The sequence below is a fragment of the Typopeltis vanoorti genome, chromosome 3 (genome assembly GCF_054136105.1).
Source record: "Typopeltis vanoorti isolate ZY-2024b chromosome 3, IOZ_Tvanoo_1.0, whole genome shotgun sequence".
NCBI classification, from domain to species: domain Eukaryota; kingdom Metazoa; phylum Arthropoda; class Arachnida; order Uropygi; family Thelyphonidae; genus Typopeltis; species Typopeltis vanoorti.
Genome location: NC_143551.1, coordinates 86,737,691 through 86,755,444, shown reverse-complemented (window position 1 = coordinate 86,755,444; position 17,754 = coordinate 86,737,691). Strand labels below are relative to the sequence as shown.

The window sequence follows — 17,754 nt, the reverse complement described above, 5'->3', positions numbered from 1 at the left end:
GCAAATGATTTTAGAGACTTTTCAAATGAATCTAAGTTAATTCAATCTCATTCTGAGAAACTGAGTGATTCCAACCTGCTTAATTTAGATGCACAGAAAGAAGATTCTGAAGAATAAGAAGAAAATTTAATCACTGACAAGCCCAATGAGATTTCGCAGAAACAAATTTAAAATATTTTTCGTGCAACCGAAACTTTTAAGTAGCAGTGCTTAGAGACTGGCCCTTGTGAAGAGAGAGAAGCAGGAAAATTTGTAGAAGGGACAGTTGTATGGAAAAAAAAAAGAAACAGAATGCCCTCCAGAATAATAGATTTATATTTTGAATATGTTTTATTGTTTTTCAGCTTCATAGTTTTCCTTTAACTAGGCCCTGAGACACACCCTAATTCTTTTATAAAAAAAAAGCAAGGGTAAAAAAAGAAATTTGAGGAACGAGTTATACTTTTTTCCATAGGTTATTATATTCTATTAGTGCGTTTTCGCTTAATGCGCCTGTTTTAAAGAACGCATTAGGCTCACAAATCGAGTGATTGCTATATATCTTATAATACACTCAGACTGAAATGCTGTTTATCTAAAAAATATCTTAGTGCTTTTTTAAAAGTGAGAAATAAGTTACTTAGTGTATCTTCTGTGTTTGTTGCCGTACGAAAAATAATTACTTTTGCTGAATATGCTTATCATTTTTATATAAAATGACGTGAAAGCAGTGACTTGAATTGTGGACGATTTTTAAGAATTTGGTAAGCGAGCAAAGGTGCAAATATTGAAAATGCATACGCTATCAGACTAAATCTTAAATGTGGTGCATACTCTCTACATACTCGCACACACGGCCCTGCAGCTCATGTTCTTTTCTGTGCCAGAGGGTTTCTTTCTTACAAATCACACTTGTTATCCGTGACGTTGTACTAACCTAAAAACGATTGGCTGTTCACTGATTTGTGTACAGAAACCATGTTCAGTGAAAGCGACAGTAGTTACACACCTGGTTTTTTTAACTTGGTAGATGGCGTTCGCCGTCAGCTGTTTGAAGAGAGCGAAAGCATGGCGGACAAGCTAGACGCTAGTGATGGTATACTCTTAATAAGCAATTTTTACATTCATGGTAAACGACAACGAGTAACTTTATCGCCAACACATATATGTTGGGAACCTGAGTCATCACCTGACTGTAAGTATTTACTTGAATATAGTTAACGGGATTTTTGCTGATTGTTAAAATAAGTACAATGAAATTGTTGCTTGCCAGCAGCGCCGGCTATACCCATGATTTGAGCTTTTTCTTAATATGACCTTGAGAGACGGATACATCTGTACCGAGGCGGAAGACATAAAATGAACAAATATCTGAGATCGTAGTGTGAAACCTGTTAAAATTTTTGGTATCACGTTGCACAGGACAAGGATGAAAATGTTTATTAAAAAAAAAAAAAAAGCGCACGTTTCTGTAGAAAGGTTTCAAATGGCAATTTGTGATTTGTTTTGTATAAGAAATAGACCCTTTCGTTTTTTCAATATGCAATAAATATTTGACAACAAACAGCTTGTATTATATCTATTGTATTATTATTATATTCTCACGCTGCGAGGACTTTTTTTTAAGCATTGTTATTTGATGGTAATATTGGTGAAGATTAAAATTGTCTATTTGTACATGTATTACAATTTATGGCAAGCTCAGAACCTAGATTTGTAGAATTATAACCACTATATAGACTGTATTAGCGTCAGTGGTTTCACTGGAAATGTCTGCAAGATGCGATAAGCAAAATTTACTAGTTCCCTCATGTAAGCCTGCTGCCAATAAATGTCTTATTTTGGAACTGAAATCCAGAGATGTAAGGAAACTGGTTATACCAAATACGTTATTCGAAAAACGCTATCGTTTCAAAATTCCAAGATTCGATGCCCCCCCCCCCCCCCCCGAAGTGATAATATTCGTTTGAATAAAATTTACAATTTTGTGTGTCAGATCCGTTTACATGGTTGGGTAAAGGATGCTTTGGTAATTTGGTAAAGTGTTATAAGCATTTTTTCCCATACCTCTTAAAAACTGAGAAATTACACGTTTATGCTCTAATATTAAACGAATAATTTTAGATATAAAATATTAATTCCTTATTCCGCGTTTCTCTTAAAAAGAAAAAAAAAACCTGGATACTCTGGGATTGTTTACAGCTGCATGGTTTTATATAATGAAACCATAAATACTGTACAGCGCTTTTTTTTAGAAAACATGTTAGTTTTAAAAACATATTTATTTCTTTACCTCGTGTATGCACGAAAAGAATGAAAATCGCACGTTATGTGTTTAGAATCTTCATCGATACGTTTATCGAATGGATGTCATAGGAACTGATTATGTTATAAAAAGAACTTTCTATGCCATATACAAATATGTAGCGGAAGGTGCTGTCAACTGGCTACTTTTTGGATAACCAGATAAAGACTTTGACCACAACATTGGTTCCAGATGAAGAAAGATGGCACGCTACTTGAACTTTCTGTTTTAATATTAAGGATTAATATTTGGGACTGACTATTTACTCCCTTGAGTGAAGCTCAGCACGGCCTAGAAATTAACAGTCGGCTATCTAACTCCCCTTCCCTCATAGTGTTTGTTTATCTTTTTATTTGAGCAGTATAAACATCAGTGCTAATTGTGCTAAAAGTTTAATTATTTAATTTTATTAAAAAAAATCAAGTAATTGCTATGTGTGTATTCTCTCATGCTGCATTTTTTTTTCTCTCCAGGGGTAGTCCTGATTCAGTTAGATTACAATTCACATTGCGCAAAATAAATATCTCATATATAGCCATATTTCTTCAAAATACAAAATAGTTCCTGATAGAACCCCTTCCCCCCCTCTTACAAACACCACACACACCAGTTAGTGGTGTATTTAAACTTTTTTTTTTTAAACTGTATTTCTGATAATATTGCTAATATTTTAAAAAAGTGTTTCTCGAAGTTTGATCCATGGTCTGTAGCGGTCTTAAGAAAAAAAAATATATATCAGAAAATATAGATGGCATATGAGCTGGCTGTAGAGAAAATTAAGCTATAAACTTTATTCAAAAAAATATTTAAAAACAAAAACATCAGAAATTGTGTAATTATTGTTTATTCGAGGTTATATGCGCTCGCACACAGAGAATACATACCTAGTCAAAGCCCGTTGCCTAATATGAGATATTTTTGCGATAATCCAAATATACTTATTTAATTCAGTAAACAATAATTTCATGTATGCGTGATGGTCCCTATATATATATATATATATGCATGCATGCATGCATGCATGCATACATACATACATACATACACACACACACACACGGTCGGTACACCAAAAAAATACCGGTCCCCAGGTATGTATCATTGCGAACAATTAATGGCGGAACGTTTGGGAACCAGTTAATTGTTGAAAACATATCAAATTCACAAAGGAATATTGATATTAATACACTTAATTTTGATGCCACATTTAAAAATGATCGAACATTATGTCGCAGAATAGCTTAAGTTATATTGTTTATGACGTGAATGTTGCATGTTCGTAATTGTCGGAGAATATCTGTAATGATCTTTGCATCACTTTTCATTCAGGTCTAGGTTAAAAAAAAAAAAAAAGTGTCCCTTCTCACAAGGATATAAAAGAGGGGAAAAAATACTTTTCTTGATCACAATGAGTTTCCTGTGTATTTCCGATTATAATAATAAAGGATACCAGGGAAATATTCTTCCCACCTAAAATTATTGCAAACCCACAATATACATAATTTAATGATAAATATTATTTCATTATGACTTTGACATTCATAGTGATACTGGTGTTAGTTTGATTATTAAGTAACTTATCAAATATAGACCATAAACAGAAAGCTAAACTCATTATTAATAATAATATTAATAATAATAATATATTTGCAGATTTTATTTTGCATGCTATTAATTTATCCTCTATGAACAGAAGGTTGGTTCCTCTTTTGGTAATAATTCTGATTGTGAATAATTATCATTTAGAGACAGGAAAAGATAATTATATGAGTATCTCCATGGAGTCAGAAGACCCATTATTCACACAATAACTACTAGGACCCCCTTCCCTTCCTTTTTTCAAAGTAAGCATGATTGCTTCCACACTGTTATTTAACTACACACACACACACACACACACACACACACACACACACACACACACACACACAGATGAGCAGCATATTTAAATAAGCTGGTAGAATGGGCAAAAGATAATGGATGTCAGTTCAATGTGGAAAAGTGCAAAGTCATGCATTTTGGGATTAAAGATTACCAGCTGTGTACTACATTGATGGAACAGTACTCCAAGAGATTGATGAGGCTAGGGACTTAGGGATGTTGGTAGATAGGGAGATGAAGTTCGGAAGACACATTGCTAAGGTGTCCAAGATTGCACATAGGATTACTTGGTTGTTGAGAAACACACTGACATCCAGAGATAAAAAGGTTATTATTCCCCTTTATAAAGTGTTGATACTTCCACGTTTGGATTACTGTGCTCAGGTCTGGTCACCTGGATTCCTTGGAGATGAGGAGGCTGTGGAGAGGGTTCAGAGAAGAGTGACCAAGTTGGTGAGTGATGTAAAAAATGCTCCCTACATTGATAAATTGAGAGCTTGTGGATTGCAGAGGTTGGTTGATAGGCAGAGAAGAGGCGATATGATAGATACATTTAAATTACTGAAAGGTTTTTATAGGATTGATGCAGGGGAAATGTTTCAGCTGTGTGATAGTACATCATGAAAAATTTACCTCATTACTAATTTCCTATCTACAATTTTCCTCCAAATCAGTCTGTTACTTGCCAAGACTCCAACATCATTACCAGATCTTATATTTCTATCGTCTAAGGCACTTTATACCATCTCAATCCACCTATATCTTGGTCTTCCTCTGGATTGTTTTCCTGCCAACCTGGCAGAGAACACTTGTTTGCTAATCTTTCCTCGCCCGTTCGGTTAAAGTGACAATACCACCTCAGATTAGCTCTGCTAATGCATTCCTAGATTCTCACAATGTCAAGTTCTTTTCTAATATCCTCGTTTTTAATATGATACTGCCATTGATGCCATCTGTTCACGCCTCGAATCTTTCTCAGGACTCTCATATCTGCAGTCTCCAGTCTTTGGTCAAGTGTTTTACTTCTGACCCAACTCTCAGATCCATAACTTAAAACTGGTTTAAACACTGTCTTGTATACAGCTAATTTAGTGTTCCGACTAATTTCTCTCTTATTCCATATGAATTTATTCAGTTGACTTCCTACAATAACAACTTTCTTGATTCTGTTGTCTATTTCTATATAGAATTTACCATCTTCACTAAAAATCGTGCCTAAGTAGCTGAAATATTTTACTTCTTCCACAGGTTCTCCATTCACAACACAGTTGATATTTTCAATGAGTCTGCCTATTTTCATTGTCTTTGTCTTTTTATTGCTGACCTTCATACCATATCTATTACAACAGTTATTCAATTTAGTCAGGGAATCTTGCAAACTTGTAGCAGATTTATTTAGAAGTATAACATCGTCCACATAAAGCAAAGAGCTCACATTAACATCTCCAATTCTGATATCATGTTTAATACCAGTTTCCTTCATAATGTGATCCATATAGATAATGAATAACAGATAGGATAATGTACATCCTTGTCTCACACCAGATTTAACATTAAACCATCTTCCTGTACTCTCTTCAATTTTAACTGCTGACTTGCAACTCAAATAAAGACTAAGTATTGCTTGATATAATGCCCCACTGACACCATATAACTGTAGTGTATTGAATAGCTTCAATCTTGACACCTTGTCATATGCCTTTTCCAGATCGACAAAACCTAAATACAGATCTTTGTTATATTCTCATACTTTCTAAGTTCTGATCCTGACAGCCTCTATTTGGCCTGAATCCAGCTTTTCTTTCACAGTTCTTCTCAACCGTTTCTCAAGTATACTGGCATAAATTTTGCCCGGAACAATCAGTAGGGAAATACCTCTGTAATTATCACATTCAGTTTTATTTCCCTTTTTATATATGGGTACTATTAGAGCTCTACTCCAATCATCAGGAATTCGTCCCTCTGTCCAGGCCTTCTGAACTATGCAGTGCAGCCACTGTAAGACTTTTATACCACCATACTTCAGCATTTCTGGTCGAATATCATCTACTCCTGCTGCCTTTCCACATTTCAAGCCTTTGATGGCTTTTTCTACTTCAAGTATGGATATGTATTCCTGACTGTATGCCTGTTGAGTGTTTTTTACCACTTTGCTATCACTGCTTGTTTCATTTAGCAATTTTTCGAAGTAATTACTCCATACTTCAAGGATATCTTTTTCTCCCGTTTTTCATGTCACCTTTATCATCTCTAACTCCTTTTACAGCACTCTTTCCTCCATTTCTAAGCTTCTTCAACAGCCTCCAGAATATATTACCACCTTCTTGATATTTATTTTCTATGTTCTTGCCAAAGTCCTTCCAAGACTTTTGTTTATTTAGCTTTACAGTATTTAGATTTCTTACATTTGTCTCTGTATTCTCTAAGAGCACAAGCGGACTTATTTGCCAGCAACTTTTGATATGCTTTCTTCTTTTCCTTCACTGCCTCTTGAACTTCCTGTGTCCACCATGGAGTTCTGATTTTTCTATCCTTGCAGACAACCTCACCACATGCCTCTCTGGCTGAATCCATCAGTATTTTTTTCAAGGTTTGCCACTGAATCTCCAAGGTTTGGTTCCTGTTGTCAAACTCTTTCATTTTTGCTTCAATAATCTTTGTGTATTTTAGTCTACAGTTCACATCTGAGAGAAGCTCAACTTTTATTTGCTTTAAAACTTTCTTACATGTTATTCTTTTCAATATGAAATTCAATTTTATCCTGCTCAAGACTAAATAGTGATCACTTCCAATTTCAAATCCTCTGTACACTCTGGTATCCTGCACCACGGAGAAAACATCACTATCAAGAATAACATAGTCAACGAGACTTTTCTTATTCCTTGCCTCTTCTCTCCATGTGAATTTGGGCACATTTTTATGTTGGAACATGGTGTTAGTAATAACCAGTCCATGTCCTGAGCAGAAATCGAATAGGTGGTCATCCCTGGAAATTAAAGAAGAGTGTGGTTAACAAGAGTGTCAGAACAAGGTTTTTGCCTGGAGGGTGGTGAATGAGTGGAATTCATTGCCTGACTTAGTTGTGAGCTCTTCATCTGTAAATGAATTCAAGAAGAGATATGACAGATATTGTTTTTGCTAGTTTGGGTCTCCCGCGATGAGTCTACTGACTCCATGGAGATACCCGTAATAATAATTCACCTTTGTGCTTTCATTGTTCCACCATGGTATTACCAGGAACTGCAGTGCAACAGTCATGATCAGAAACCTAGTCAAAAGCATAATCCCAAGATAAGAGTTTTTTATTTTTGTTTTAATATCTTTAATATAAGTAGCAAGAAGGATGACTAGTATAGTAAGACCAAATCAAATTAAAATTAGCTAAGCAGGCCAAAGTAAATCCAAAATAGTTTTTTGCTATATAGCAAATAAGAGGAATAATGATTATGGAAGATTGACTGCCATAATCATTATCCCTCGATGCTGATGGTAAAAAGGTGACAGAAGCAGAAGAAATAGTTGAGCTGCCAACTGATCACTGTGCAAGGATACATAATCCAGGTAGCGATTTTGCAGTTATTGATGTGAGAATTGAGAAGATGAATAAGAGGTGCTCAGCATATTGAAAAATATCATTGTGAATATAGCAGTGGTTTAATTACATAAAGGCAGATCCAAGAGAGAAGTAGAAAATTACAGATCAATTAGTATCTGGAGTGGTAATTAAAGTATTGGAAAAATTTGTTAAAGATAAAATCTAGCAATGAGTGGCTGGAAATGTGATTTTGTATAGTGTGCAGCATGACTTTGTAAATTTTTAATGCAGGTAGGTCCTGCATTAGAAATTTATTCACTATTTTATAATAGTGGCAGCAGAATTATATAAGGGAAATTGATGCACTGCTAGATTTTTCAAAGGCATTTGATAGAATATCACATAGAAAACTATTACACAAGTTGGAGCAAATGAGAATGAATATAAAAATAGTGGCATGGATATGGAAGGATGGCTGATAAAATACCTGAGAGTAGTAGATGATAGAGTAGAATCTAGGAGAAATAATTTAAGGTAAATATTCTGTTGTTTGCTGATTATGAAAACTGTGGTGGATAAGTTGATAAAGGTGATGTTAATATCCTACAGGATGATTGAAATAAATTGGTATGGTGGGCAAAGAATGATGATCGTCACTTTCATGTTGTAAAATGTAAGGTTTGGGTTGAAGGATTACATTACTGTGTATCACACTAATGGTGCTGAATTGTAGAAATTGATGAGTCTAGGGACTTAGGGATACTCATAAGGTTTAATGGAATGAATACAGTACATATAAATGATTAAACAACATGTTTAATCAATCCTATATTTCATCTGTCACAGACATTTTCAGGGAAACAATATCAAAATTGCAAAAACACACACAAAATTGCTTTACCACAACAAACACAAATTTGAAAGAATTTTTGGGAAACTTGAATTCTTATATTCCCTGCCTGACACAGCAAAGGCTAGCCAACAGCACCCATAGAGGGTGCTCCTCATAGAACTTTAGGCTTTCAGTCTAATCTTTTCCATTTATTGTTTTGTGAATTATGTGTGTTTTTGCTATTTTAATATTGTTTCCCTGATGATGTCTCACTGACTGAGATGAAATATAGGATTGATTGAACGTGTTGTTTAATTATTTATATGTGCTGTATTAATTCCATTAAATGTGAGTTCAAACCAGCATATAAGTCTAAATAGTCAATGGACTTGGGGATAATTATGAATGAACAGAGAGTTGAAGTTGAGAAGGTATATTGCAAAAGTAAACAAAATAGTTCAAAGAATTGCTTGGATGTTGACAAATGCTGACAAGTAAAGATAGGGAGGTTATGGTTATTATCTCTTGTTATAGGGCTATGATTTGACTGCATCTTATTATTGTACACAGATTTGGTCACTTGGGTTTCTTGGGAATTGGGAGATTGTGGAGCAGATTCAAAGACAAGTGACCAAACTGGTGATAGGTCTGTGGAATGCTTCATATGAGGATAGGTTGAAGGTATGTGGGTTGCAAAGTTTAGTTGATAGGTAGAAAAGAGGGGACATGATATTAACTTGTAAATTATTAAGAGTTCTATAAGATTGACACAAATTTTTCAAAACATGATGAATAGAATGAAAACTAGTGGTTGCTCCTGGAAGTTATGTGCAGAGTGTGGTTAGAAGGGTGTGTGGATTACTAGAATTAGTTGTAAGTGCTCCAGCAGTGAATGAGTTTAAGGAGAAATATTATGTGTATAAGGGGTTAGTATGTGTTTCCAGTAATGAGTCTTCTGACTCCACGGAGATATCCATATAATAATATTCACTTCAATTCTAAGTATGTGTCCTCAAGGGAGTGTATAAGATGTATATGATAATACTACATAATTAAATTTACATTATTACTAGCAAATTAGTTTTCCAATTAATTTGTTAGGTCTCCAGTATTTTTTTTTTTTCAGCTTAGGTTTCATTCTTCTTGTCTGTCTAGAAAGATATAATTAAATGCATAATTAAGTGGATAGCTTATTTGAAGTTCAATCATCAGACTGAAGATATGAATGCCACTGTTGTGGATTTGTGAATGTCTTCAGTGGTAGATTAATTTCATTGCCTGGTATAAGACTATGCATATGGAGATCTAAAGTGGCTTGAAAAGGCAATATGTTTAGTCTTTAGAACATGATTATCTATTTTTTTTTCAGTCATCTTTGCATCAAACACATATTCCTAAGTCATTTCCATTCCATTCTTCTTTTCCATTCTGTTTCATGACTGTGTACCAGCTAAAATTAGCCTCTTCTTGCATAAATGCTACTGATATTGGCTTCATATGTAATATCCTATTTTAAAAATGATTTTGCCATTGATCCCATCTGTTTATCACCTTAATTTTTCTTTGAACTCTCATATCTGTGATCAATTTTTTTTTTAATCCAACTCTCAGATATTGGTTAAAATAACTGTATAGGTTAATCTTAGCTTAGACACTGTCTTGTTCACTGCTAGGTTGGTGTTTTGGCCTAATTTTTCTTTTACTATTCTAAATTTATTCAGTTTGTTTCCCCACCATACCAGCTTTGCATATTGTTATGTTTCCATAATTAATTTGCTTGTTTAACTAAAAATTGCCTAAATGGTTAAAATATTTTACTTGCTGTGTTGGTTTTTTCATTGAGAATGCAGTCATTGTTTTATATGTTCCTGCTTATTATTTTATTTATTTTTTAAATGTTTTATTAATTTCACAGTTTTTTATTGCTGTGAAATTTAGTTAAATCTTAAAGACTTGTAGCTGATTTATTTATCAGTGCAACATCATCTGCATAAAGGAAAGAGTTCAGTTGAATATCTCGAATTTCCTTGTACCTGTTTTTAAATGAGCCATCTTCTTGTGCAGCCTAAATTTCTAACTGGTGACATAAGCATTGTATATGTGTCATATAAATGTAGTGTTTTGAACAGCTTTTCTTGTGACACCTTATTCATGTGGGTTTTTCAAATTTATAAAACTAAATACAGATTCTTGTTATATTTCTGTGATGTCTTGATTTTCTACCCCATGTGTGTTTGTCACTGGTTATCTCATTTAATACAGTGCTACAATGCATGCCACTAACAATGTTTCCAAACCCTTTATTTTCACAAACTTCAATACCTTGTTGATCAGCTGCTGTAATTACAAATGCTACTTTCCAACTCTTGTTCACTAAATGTTGTTAAATGGACACAGGCATTTCAATGTCTTCACCAAATTTGCAGTCAGTTTTGCTAAAGAAGTTAGGCCAATTTGTTTTGTTTTCAAAAAAAAAAAAAAATTAAATATATAGTATAAGAAAGAAAAGAAAGATATTCAGAATAGGTGAAATAAGATAGCCAGACTTAGGACACTTTGAGGAAATTATGTAATAGTACTTCATTGCGGCACTTTTCATGAAACTGTAATTGCTGTGAGCAAAGAACTAGAAAGAACAGTCCAGAACTTTGTCTCATACTTGGACTATTTACATCAGCATAGCTCACTCAGGGCAGGCTTTAGTCTAAGCAAAGAAAGCATGTGCTTGTAGTAGCACATTTACAAGGGTGGTGTTCTATCAATACAAAGACAGCATTTTTTAAAATTTTTTGTGAAATCTTTATTATAATTTTGTAATTGTTATTACATTAAAATAAAAAAAAGACTCCATTAGAAGCAATTAATAATATTTGGCTTAAACTATACCAGGTGTTTATATGTCGAAAACACCTCGCGATGCATGTCAATACAATGAGAAACAAGCCAGAATGTCACTTTATATTAATTGCAAAAGCTTTTTGAAAGTAAACTCAGGGACTGATGTGCATGTCAGACCACCATCTAGCAGTAGCAAAATGATCAGATTTAAATAAATTTAACTACACAAGAAGGAAGAATATATGTAGAAAAATTGCAGGATATAAAAGTAAAATAAAGGAGTAAGCTATAAATTAAATCAACAGCTAAGAGTAGTGAAATTGTGGCAATTCTTTATTTGTTTATTTATTATTATTTTTTATTTTTTGGTTTCTTGGTCAGAAAGTATATACTTGACAAGAAATTATATTCTTGTTTTTATTCTCTGCCCAAGCAAGAGCAAATAAAAGTTTGTTCATGAAGTATCTCCACACTTAGACTACTTGTACATACAGGTAGTTGATTTCACATTTGCCTCATTATTCCATAATTCAGAGCATATCTCCTTCAGATGTGTAATGCATGGTGATATACACATCTGAAAGGAGGTGTGCTTTATGGGATACTGAGGCAACTTAATCTGAAGTTAGCCTAGTGTATACAAGGTCATGAAGATGCTTCATGTGACATACACTACTTATACGGTTGTCAAAGTGGGCCAACAGGAAAATTCAAAAAAAAAAAAAAAAAACGTTTTTCAACAAAATACTGGATAACAGAGAAATACTGAAACCTTGGTATCTTTCTGGATCGATCTGACTCCCATTGATAAGACTTGAATAAAGGTCATATCAGTTTGGGTGGTGACCGTTTCTATGATGCATAACAATATATGAGGGTGGTCTGAAAAGTTCTCGGCCTAACAATGAAAAAACAAATTTATAATTTCAAAATAATTTTTATTTTTCAACATAATCTCCCTTAAGACTAATACATTTATTCCAGCAATGCTCCAGCACCATTATCCTGTCCCTGTAGTGGTTCTCAGTAAGATCTGCAAAATACCCCTCTACAGCTGCAATCACCTCTTGATTTGAAGAAAAACGCTGACCAGTGAGGAAGAGTTTTAGTTTTGGGAAGAGATAAAGTCAGAGGGAACCAAATCTGGGGAATAGGGTGGATGTTCCAACAAATCACAGTGCAGATCCCTTAATTTTCCAATTGCATCAAAACACTTTTGTGGTCAGGTGCATTGTCCTGATGAAAGATAATTTTTTTTCTTCTGCAAACTGGGTCTTTTCTCATGAATTTTTTTCGTCTAGTTTGGTTAAAAGATCAGAATAATACTCATTATTGTTCTACCCTTTTCAAGATAATTACTAAACAAAATGCTTTTAGCATCCCAAAACACCGATGCCATGACCTTTCCTGCTGATTGAACCGACTTTGTCTTCTTTGGTGCTGAACAATCGGCTTCTGTTTTGACCGCTGTTTGGATTCTGGTATGTAATGGTGAATCCAAGTCTCATCCATAGTAATAAATTGACGCACAAAATCAGTTGTATTGTTGTTAAAACACTCCAAGCACTGTTCAGAGATTTTCATGCAAGTGCGTTTTTGATCTGCTGTGAGCAAGCACGGCACCCATCTTGCGCAAAGCTTTTTCATTTGCAAGTCTTCATGCAAAATATATCCTACATGTTCTTTTGAAATACCTATAGTCTCAGCAATTTCACACAGTTTGACTCGCCGGTCATCCAATAACATATTCTGCACTTGATCAACGGCCACATTTATGGGCATTCTTTTCCTTTCTTGAAAATAAAGGAGAAGAGTGCCCATAAACTTTTATGAACTTTGAATGAATTTCTTTTGGCGTTAAACCTTCATTTTACAAAGAATTTTATAACCGCACGATACTCAATTTTATCCATTTCAAGGGATACTTTTGCTTCAGACAGCTGCATAAAACAAACTACTTGATAGAAATGACTTGCAATTTCACATGGATGCTTATGAGAGATGTACCAACTTAGAAAAGAAAAATCTTGCTGATAGTGTTGCCATCTCTGGTCGAGGCCAAGAACTTTTCAGACCATCCTCATACACATGCAAAAAGATGCCCAAGTATAAGGGCATCTTCAGTATAACTTTGCAGTTAAACAAGTAGAACAAAAACTTGAAGACTCAACAATAAAAATGCATGGCTACACATGCAGGACAGTCTAAAATGCATTAAGGTCCTAACTATATAACTTTAAATAAAAGACTATTATTAATAATTTAAAAAAGAGATTTCCTACAGAATGTGTGGAGAAGTACTATTTCCCATACTAGGGATAACTTCAGTCCATCACTTCTGTTTAGATTTCAGTAGTGTAATAAGATTTCGCAACTTTCTTTGTATAAGCATTCCATAAGATAGTTACCTTTTGTGAAAGACCCTAATATTCCTCCATAGGATTTAATGTTTGGTGGAAATAACATGTTCTACAAGTTTCAACTGTGTGTGGTCATGGAATTTGATATAAATGAGGTGTTCTTCTTGACATATACATGTTGATCTACCAGTTTGGCCAAAACATGATAACTCATGCTGGAAAGAAATTTGACAGACTTCATTGGGGGCTAAAAGTGGAAGTTTATCTTTTTGCAGTGCCTAAAAAAGCAAAAATCTTGTTAATAGGGCAAAATGACACCTCTAGGTGAATAGATCCGAGTAGTTTGGCTGTTTCTTCAGACACACCTTTAACATAAGGAATGGTAGCATGATGAACCCATCCTTAGGAAGCAGATGTAATTTGTTCCCTGAGACATTGGTGCTTCAGCAGAGATTAGAAGCTTAACAACACCTCATTTGGTTTAACTCTTCATTCCATGCTATAACTCCAAGTTGACTCCTAAACTTTATATAAAAGTGGCCTTATAGTTCTATATATATATATTCATGTTTTTTTGACTGACTGAAACCGAGAAAACAGACAAGTTAATTTAATGAGGCACACGTGTTTCATCAGAAATGACTTCTTCAGGTGTGGGAACACTTAAAGCAAATGAAAAAAACCATAAAAACACTGTACCATTATAATAACAGACTTGTAAACTGAAGTTAAGTTTGAATTGTTGTTATAGTCTATGTTATAGTTCTATTGTTGTTCATATGCGAGTGTGTGAATTGATGCATACGCCAGTTTCTAATGGCAGAACTATGTGAGTCAAGTAGACTATATTATTATTATTATTAAACAAGACCTCATGGAGTCAAAGACTCATCTAGGAGGTCCTTTTATCTCACACACATCTCATCATACCAGGTCTTAAACACATTCAAACTCCCTGCAGACACCACACTCTCAGGCAAGGCATTCCAATCATTCACAACTCTGCACGAAAAAAACCTGCCTCTCACTCCCCTACTCACACCCTCTTTATACAGTTTCCAGGTATGACCTCTGGTTCTCCCCTGATCTCCCACTATTCTCTGTAGAACTTCTCCACCATTGATCCTATAACAACCCCTTACCAACTTGTAGGTCTCTATCATATCTCCCCTCTTCCTTCTCTCCACTAGACTCTGCAAATTACATCTTTTCAATCTTTCCTCATACTCTACATTCCAGAGGTCAGAGACTACCTTAGTCAGTCGCCTTTGGACCCTTTCCAACATCTCTTCATCCTTCTGAAAACCAGGTGACCAAATCTGGGCACAATAGTCCATGTGTGGCCTAATCAAAGCCTTATACAATGGAACAAGAATCTCCCTACTTCTACACGTCAGTGTCCTCCGCATCATTCCCAGAAGTCTTTGTGTTGTCTTCACAATTTTGGCAATGTGTCCCCTAAATTTTAGATCCTTATCCACTATCACTCCCAGATCTCTTATTTCCTCTACTTCCAACAATATATTCTCACCAAGCATAAATTCTGCATCCCATCTTTGTTTTCCAAATTTTAAAACCTTACATTTTGCAACATTGAACTCACATCCCCATTTGCTTGCCCAAGCACTCAATTTATTCAAGTCTTCTTGCAAGGCCACAACATCTTCACTACTCTTTATGGTTCGTCCCAACTTTGCATCATCTGCAAACAACTGAATATCTCCATCCAAATCTTCGCCAATATCATTAATATACAAGTTAAATAGTAATGGCCCTAAAACAGATCCCTGAGGCACTCCACTAGTGACTTTCCTTTTCCTGGATATTGCACCCCCATACACAACTTGTTGATACCTATCAGATAGCCAGTCTCCAATCCAATGCACTAATCTAATATCCAACCCCATCTGCTCTAGTTTGACTGTCAACTTATCATGAGGTACTCTATCAAAAGCTTTTGCAAAATCCAAGTATATTACTGTGTATCCTTCTCCTCTGTCCAAGGAAGCAGTCACTTTATTGTAATAAGTAAGTAGATTACTAAAACACGACCTCCCTTTAGCAAATCCATGCTGTCCATCAAAGATTATACCATTGTTGTCAACCCAACTCTGGATCCTAGTTCTCACAAGCTTCTCCAACAACTTAACCACAACACCTGACACACAGATAGGCCTATAGTTTGATGCTTGAGTTCGATCACCTCCTTTATGAAGTGGCACAATCTTGCCCTCCTTCCACTCTTTAGGGACTTGACCAAGTGCAAGACTCGTATTAAAAAAATATGTCAAGACAGGTGTCAACTCTCTGGCACATTCCTTCAGAATACGCGGTGATATATTATCAAGTCCCACAGCCTTATTTACATCTAGTTTACTCAACTCCCCAAACACCTCTTGCTCACTTAAAGTCAGTCTCTCCTCCCCATCATCAACTGCTCTTAATCTCTCCATGAAGTCACATTCACAAGATTGAAAGATCTTTATGAACTGCTCATTAAGTATCTCCACCACACATTCTGCAACAGCTGTCTTTATACCATTTCCTCTAATCAATGTCATCCTTCCATAATCATTCTTTCTTTTGCTGGCTACATATCGAAAGAACTCCCTAGGATTCTTTTTAGCTTCATTAGCTAACTGCTGTTCATACCTCTCTTTAGCTACTCTCACCAACCAAGTCACTCTCCTTGCCTGGTCTTTGTAGAACTCATGAAATTGGTTACTTCCACTTCTCTTATGCTGCCTCCACAATGCCCTTTTTCTCTGTATTGCATGCTTAATCTCTTTATTCATCCATCTCACACCTAACTTATTTAACCTTCTCACCCGTGGTATACATTTAGACATTGCATCCACTAAATATTTTTTGAAAATCCCCCAAGCTGCATTGATCTCTTTTCCAGCTAACTCCTCATTCCATGCTACACCTGCAAGCTGTCTCCTGAGCTCTTCATAATCACCTCCCTTGTAGTTCCACATATACCCTTTTTTCACAGGGGTCCTTGCACTGCTGGCAACCACCCAAGTAATCACCTCATGGTCACTTTCACCAATTGGTGGATAATTTGATACCTCATTGATAACTGAGGTTGCTGTTGGTGTGTGTGTGTGTGTGTGTGTGTGTGTGTGTGTGTGTGTGTGTGTGTGTTATATAGTAGGGGGTCTGGTGCCTACGGTGCTCAACCTACCCTCCGAGTTTCAAAATACTGAACAGGGGACTCATTTCAGAAAGTCTTACTCTCACACACAGCTCATTATACCATGACTTAAATGCATCCACTGTCTTTGCACTCGCTTCACTTTGGAGCAATGCATTCCAATCACTTGTCATTCTCTGTGCAGAAAATCTACTCGTCCTTGCTTATGCACCTTATACAGCATTCCTGGAATAGTCTCTTGTTCTCTCTCTCTTTCTTCACCCATTCTATGTAAAATCTTCTACATTAATTCAGTAATAATCCTTTACCAACTTATTTCTCAATCATGTTATCCCTCCTTCTATTAGTGGACTCTGCAGATTGCATTCCTTTAATCTGTCTTTATACCCAACATAGAGCCTCTGTAGCTCAGTTGGTATAGACGAAGCCCTTTGGTCGGAAAGACCTGGGTTCGATTCCCATCGATGACACGAGGAACCTTTATCTGGTCTCTTTTGACTAAAGGTGAGTTAGCCGGTCTCATACGGAGGTAGAGGATTTTTTCACCCGGAAACTCGGGTTTTTCATCCCTCAGAACAGGCAAACCAACCAGCCCCCATGAACACACACTGCTACAGTCATGAATACTTACAGCAATATGTGGAAGAGATAGGGTCCTTATCACCTGCCGGTACGCCCATAATTAACTTTGAGTAACATCATGGTAGTCAACCTCCTAGATATGGAGATGGCACATGAATGGAATGGTGGATTGACTAAGGTGGTTGCTGGTCTTTGGACCAGAAACCACTTTAGTCAATCATATCTGAATCCTTTCCAGTATCTCTTCATTCTTTTGAAAACTAGGTGATTAAATCTGTGCAT

General features: G+C 35.5%; 1 protein-coding gene across 1 annotated transcript in view; it reads left to right on the top strand.

Annotated features, from left to right (window-relative positions):
* Window positions 1-985: 985 nt before the first annotated feature.
* Cerk (Ceramide kinase) overlaps window positions 986-17,754 on the top strand; it is a 204,599-nt gene continuing 187,830 nt past the window's right edge. Inside the window, exon 1 of the mRNA XM_090390715.1 lies at window positions 986-1,174. Within this exon, the coding sequence (XP_090246841.1) occupies window positions 1,048-1,174 (127 nt within the window). The 5' untranslated portion in view covers window positions 986-1,047. The remainder of the gene's footprint in view (window positions 1,175-17,754) is intronic.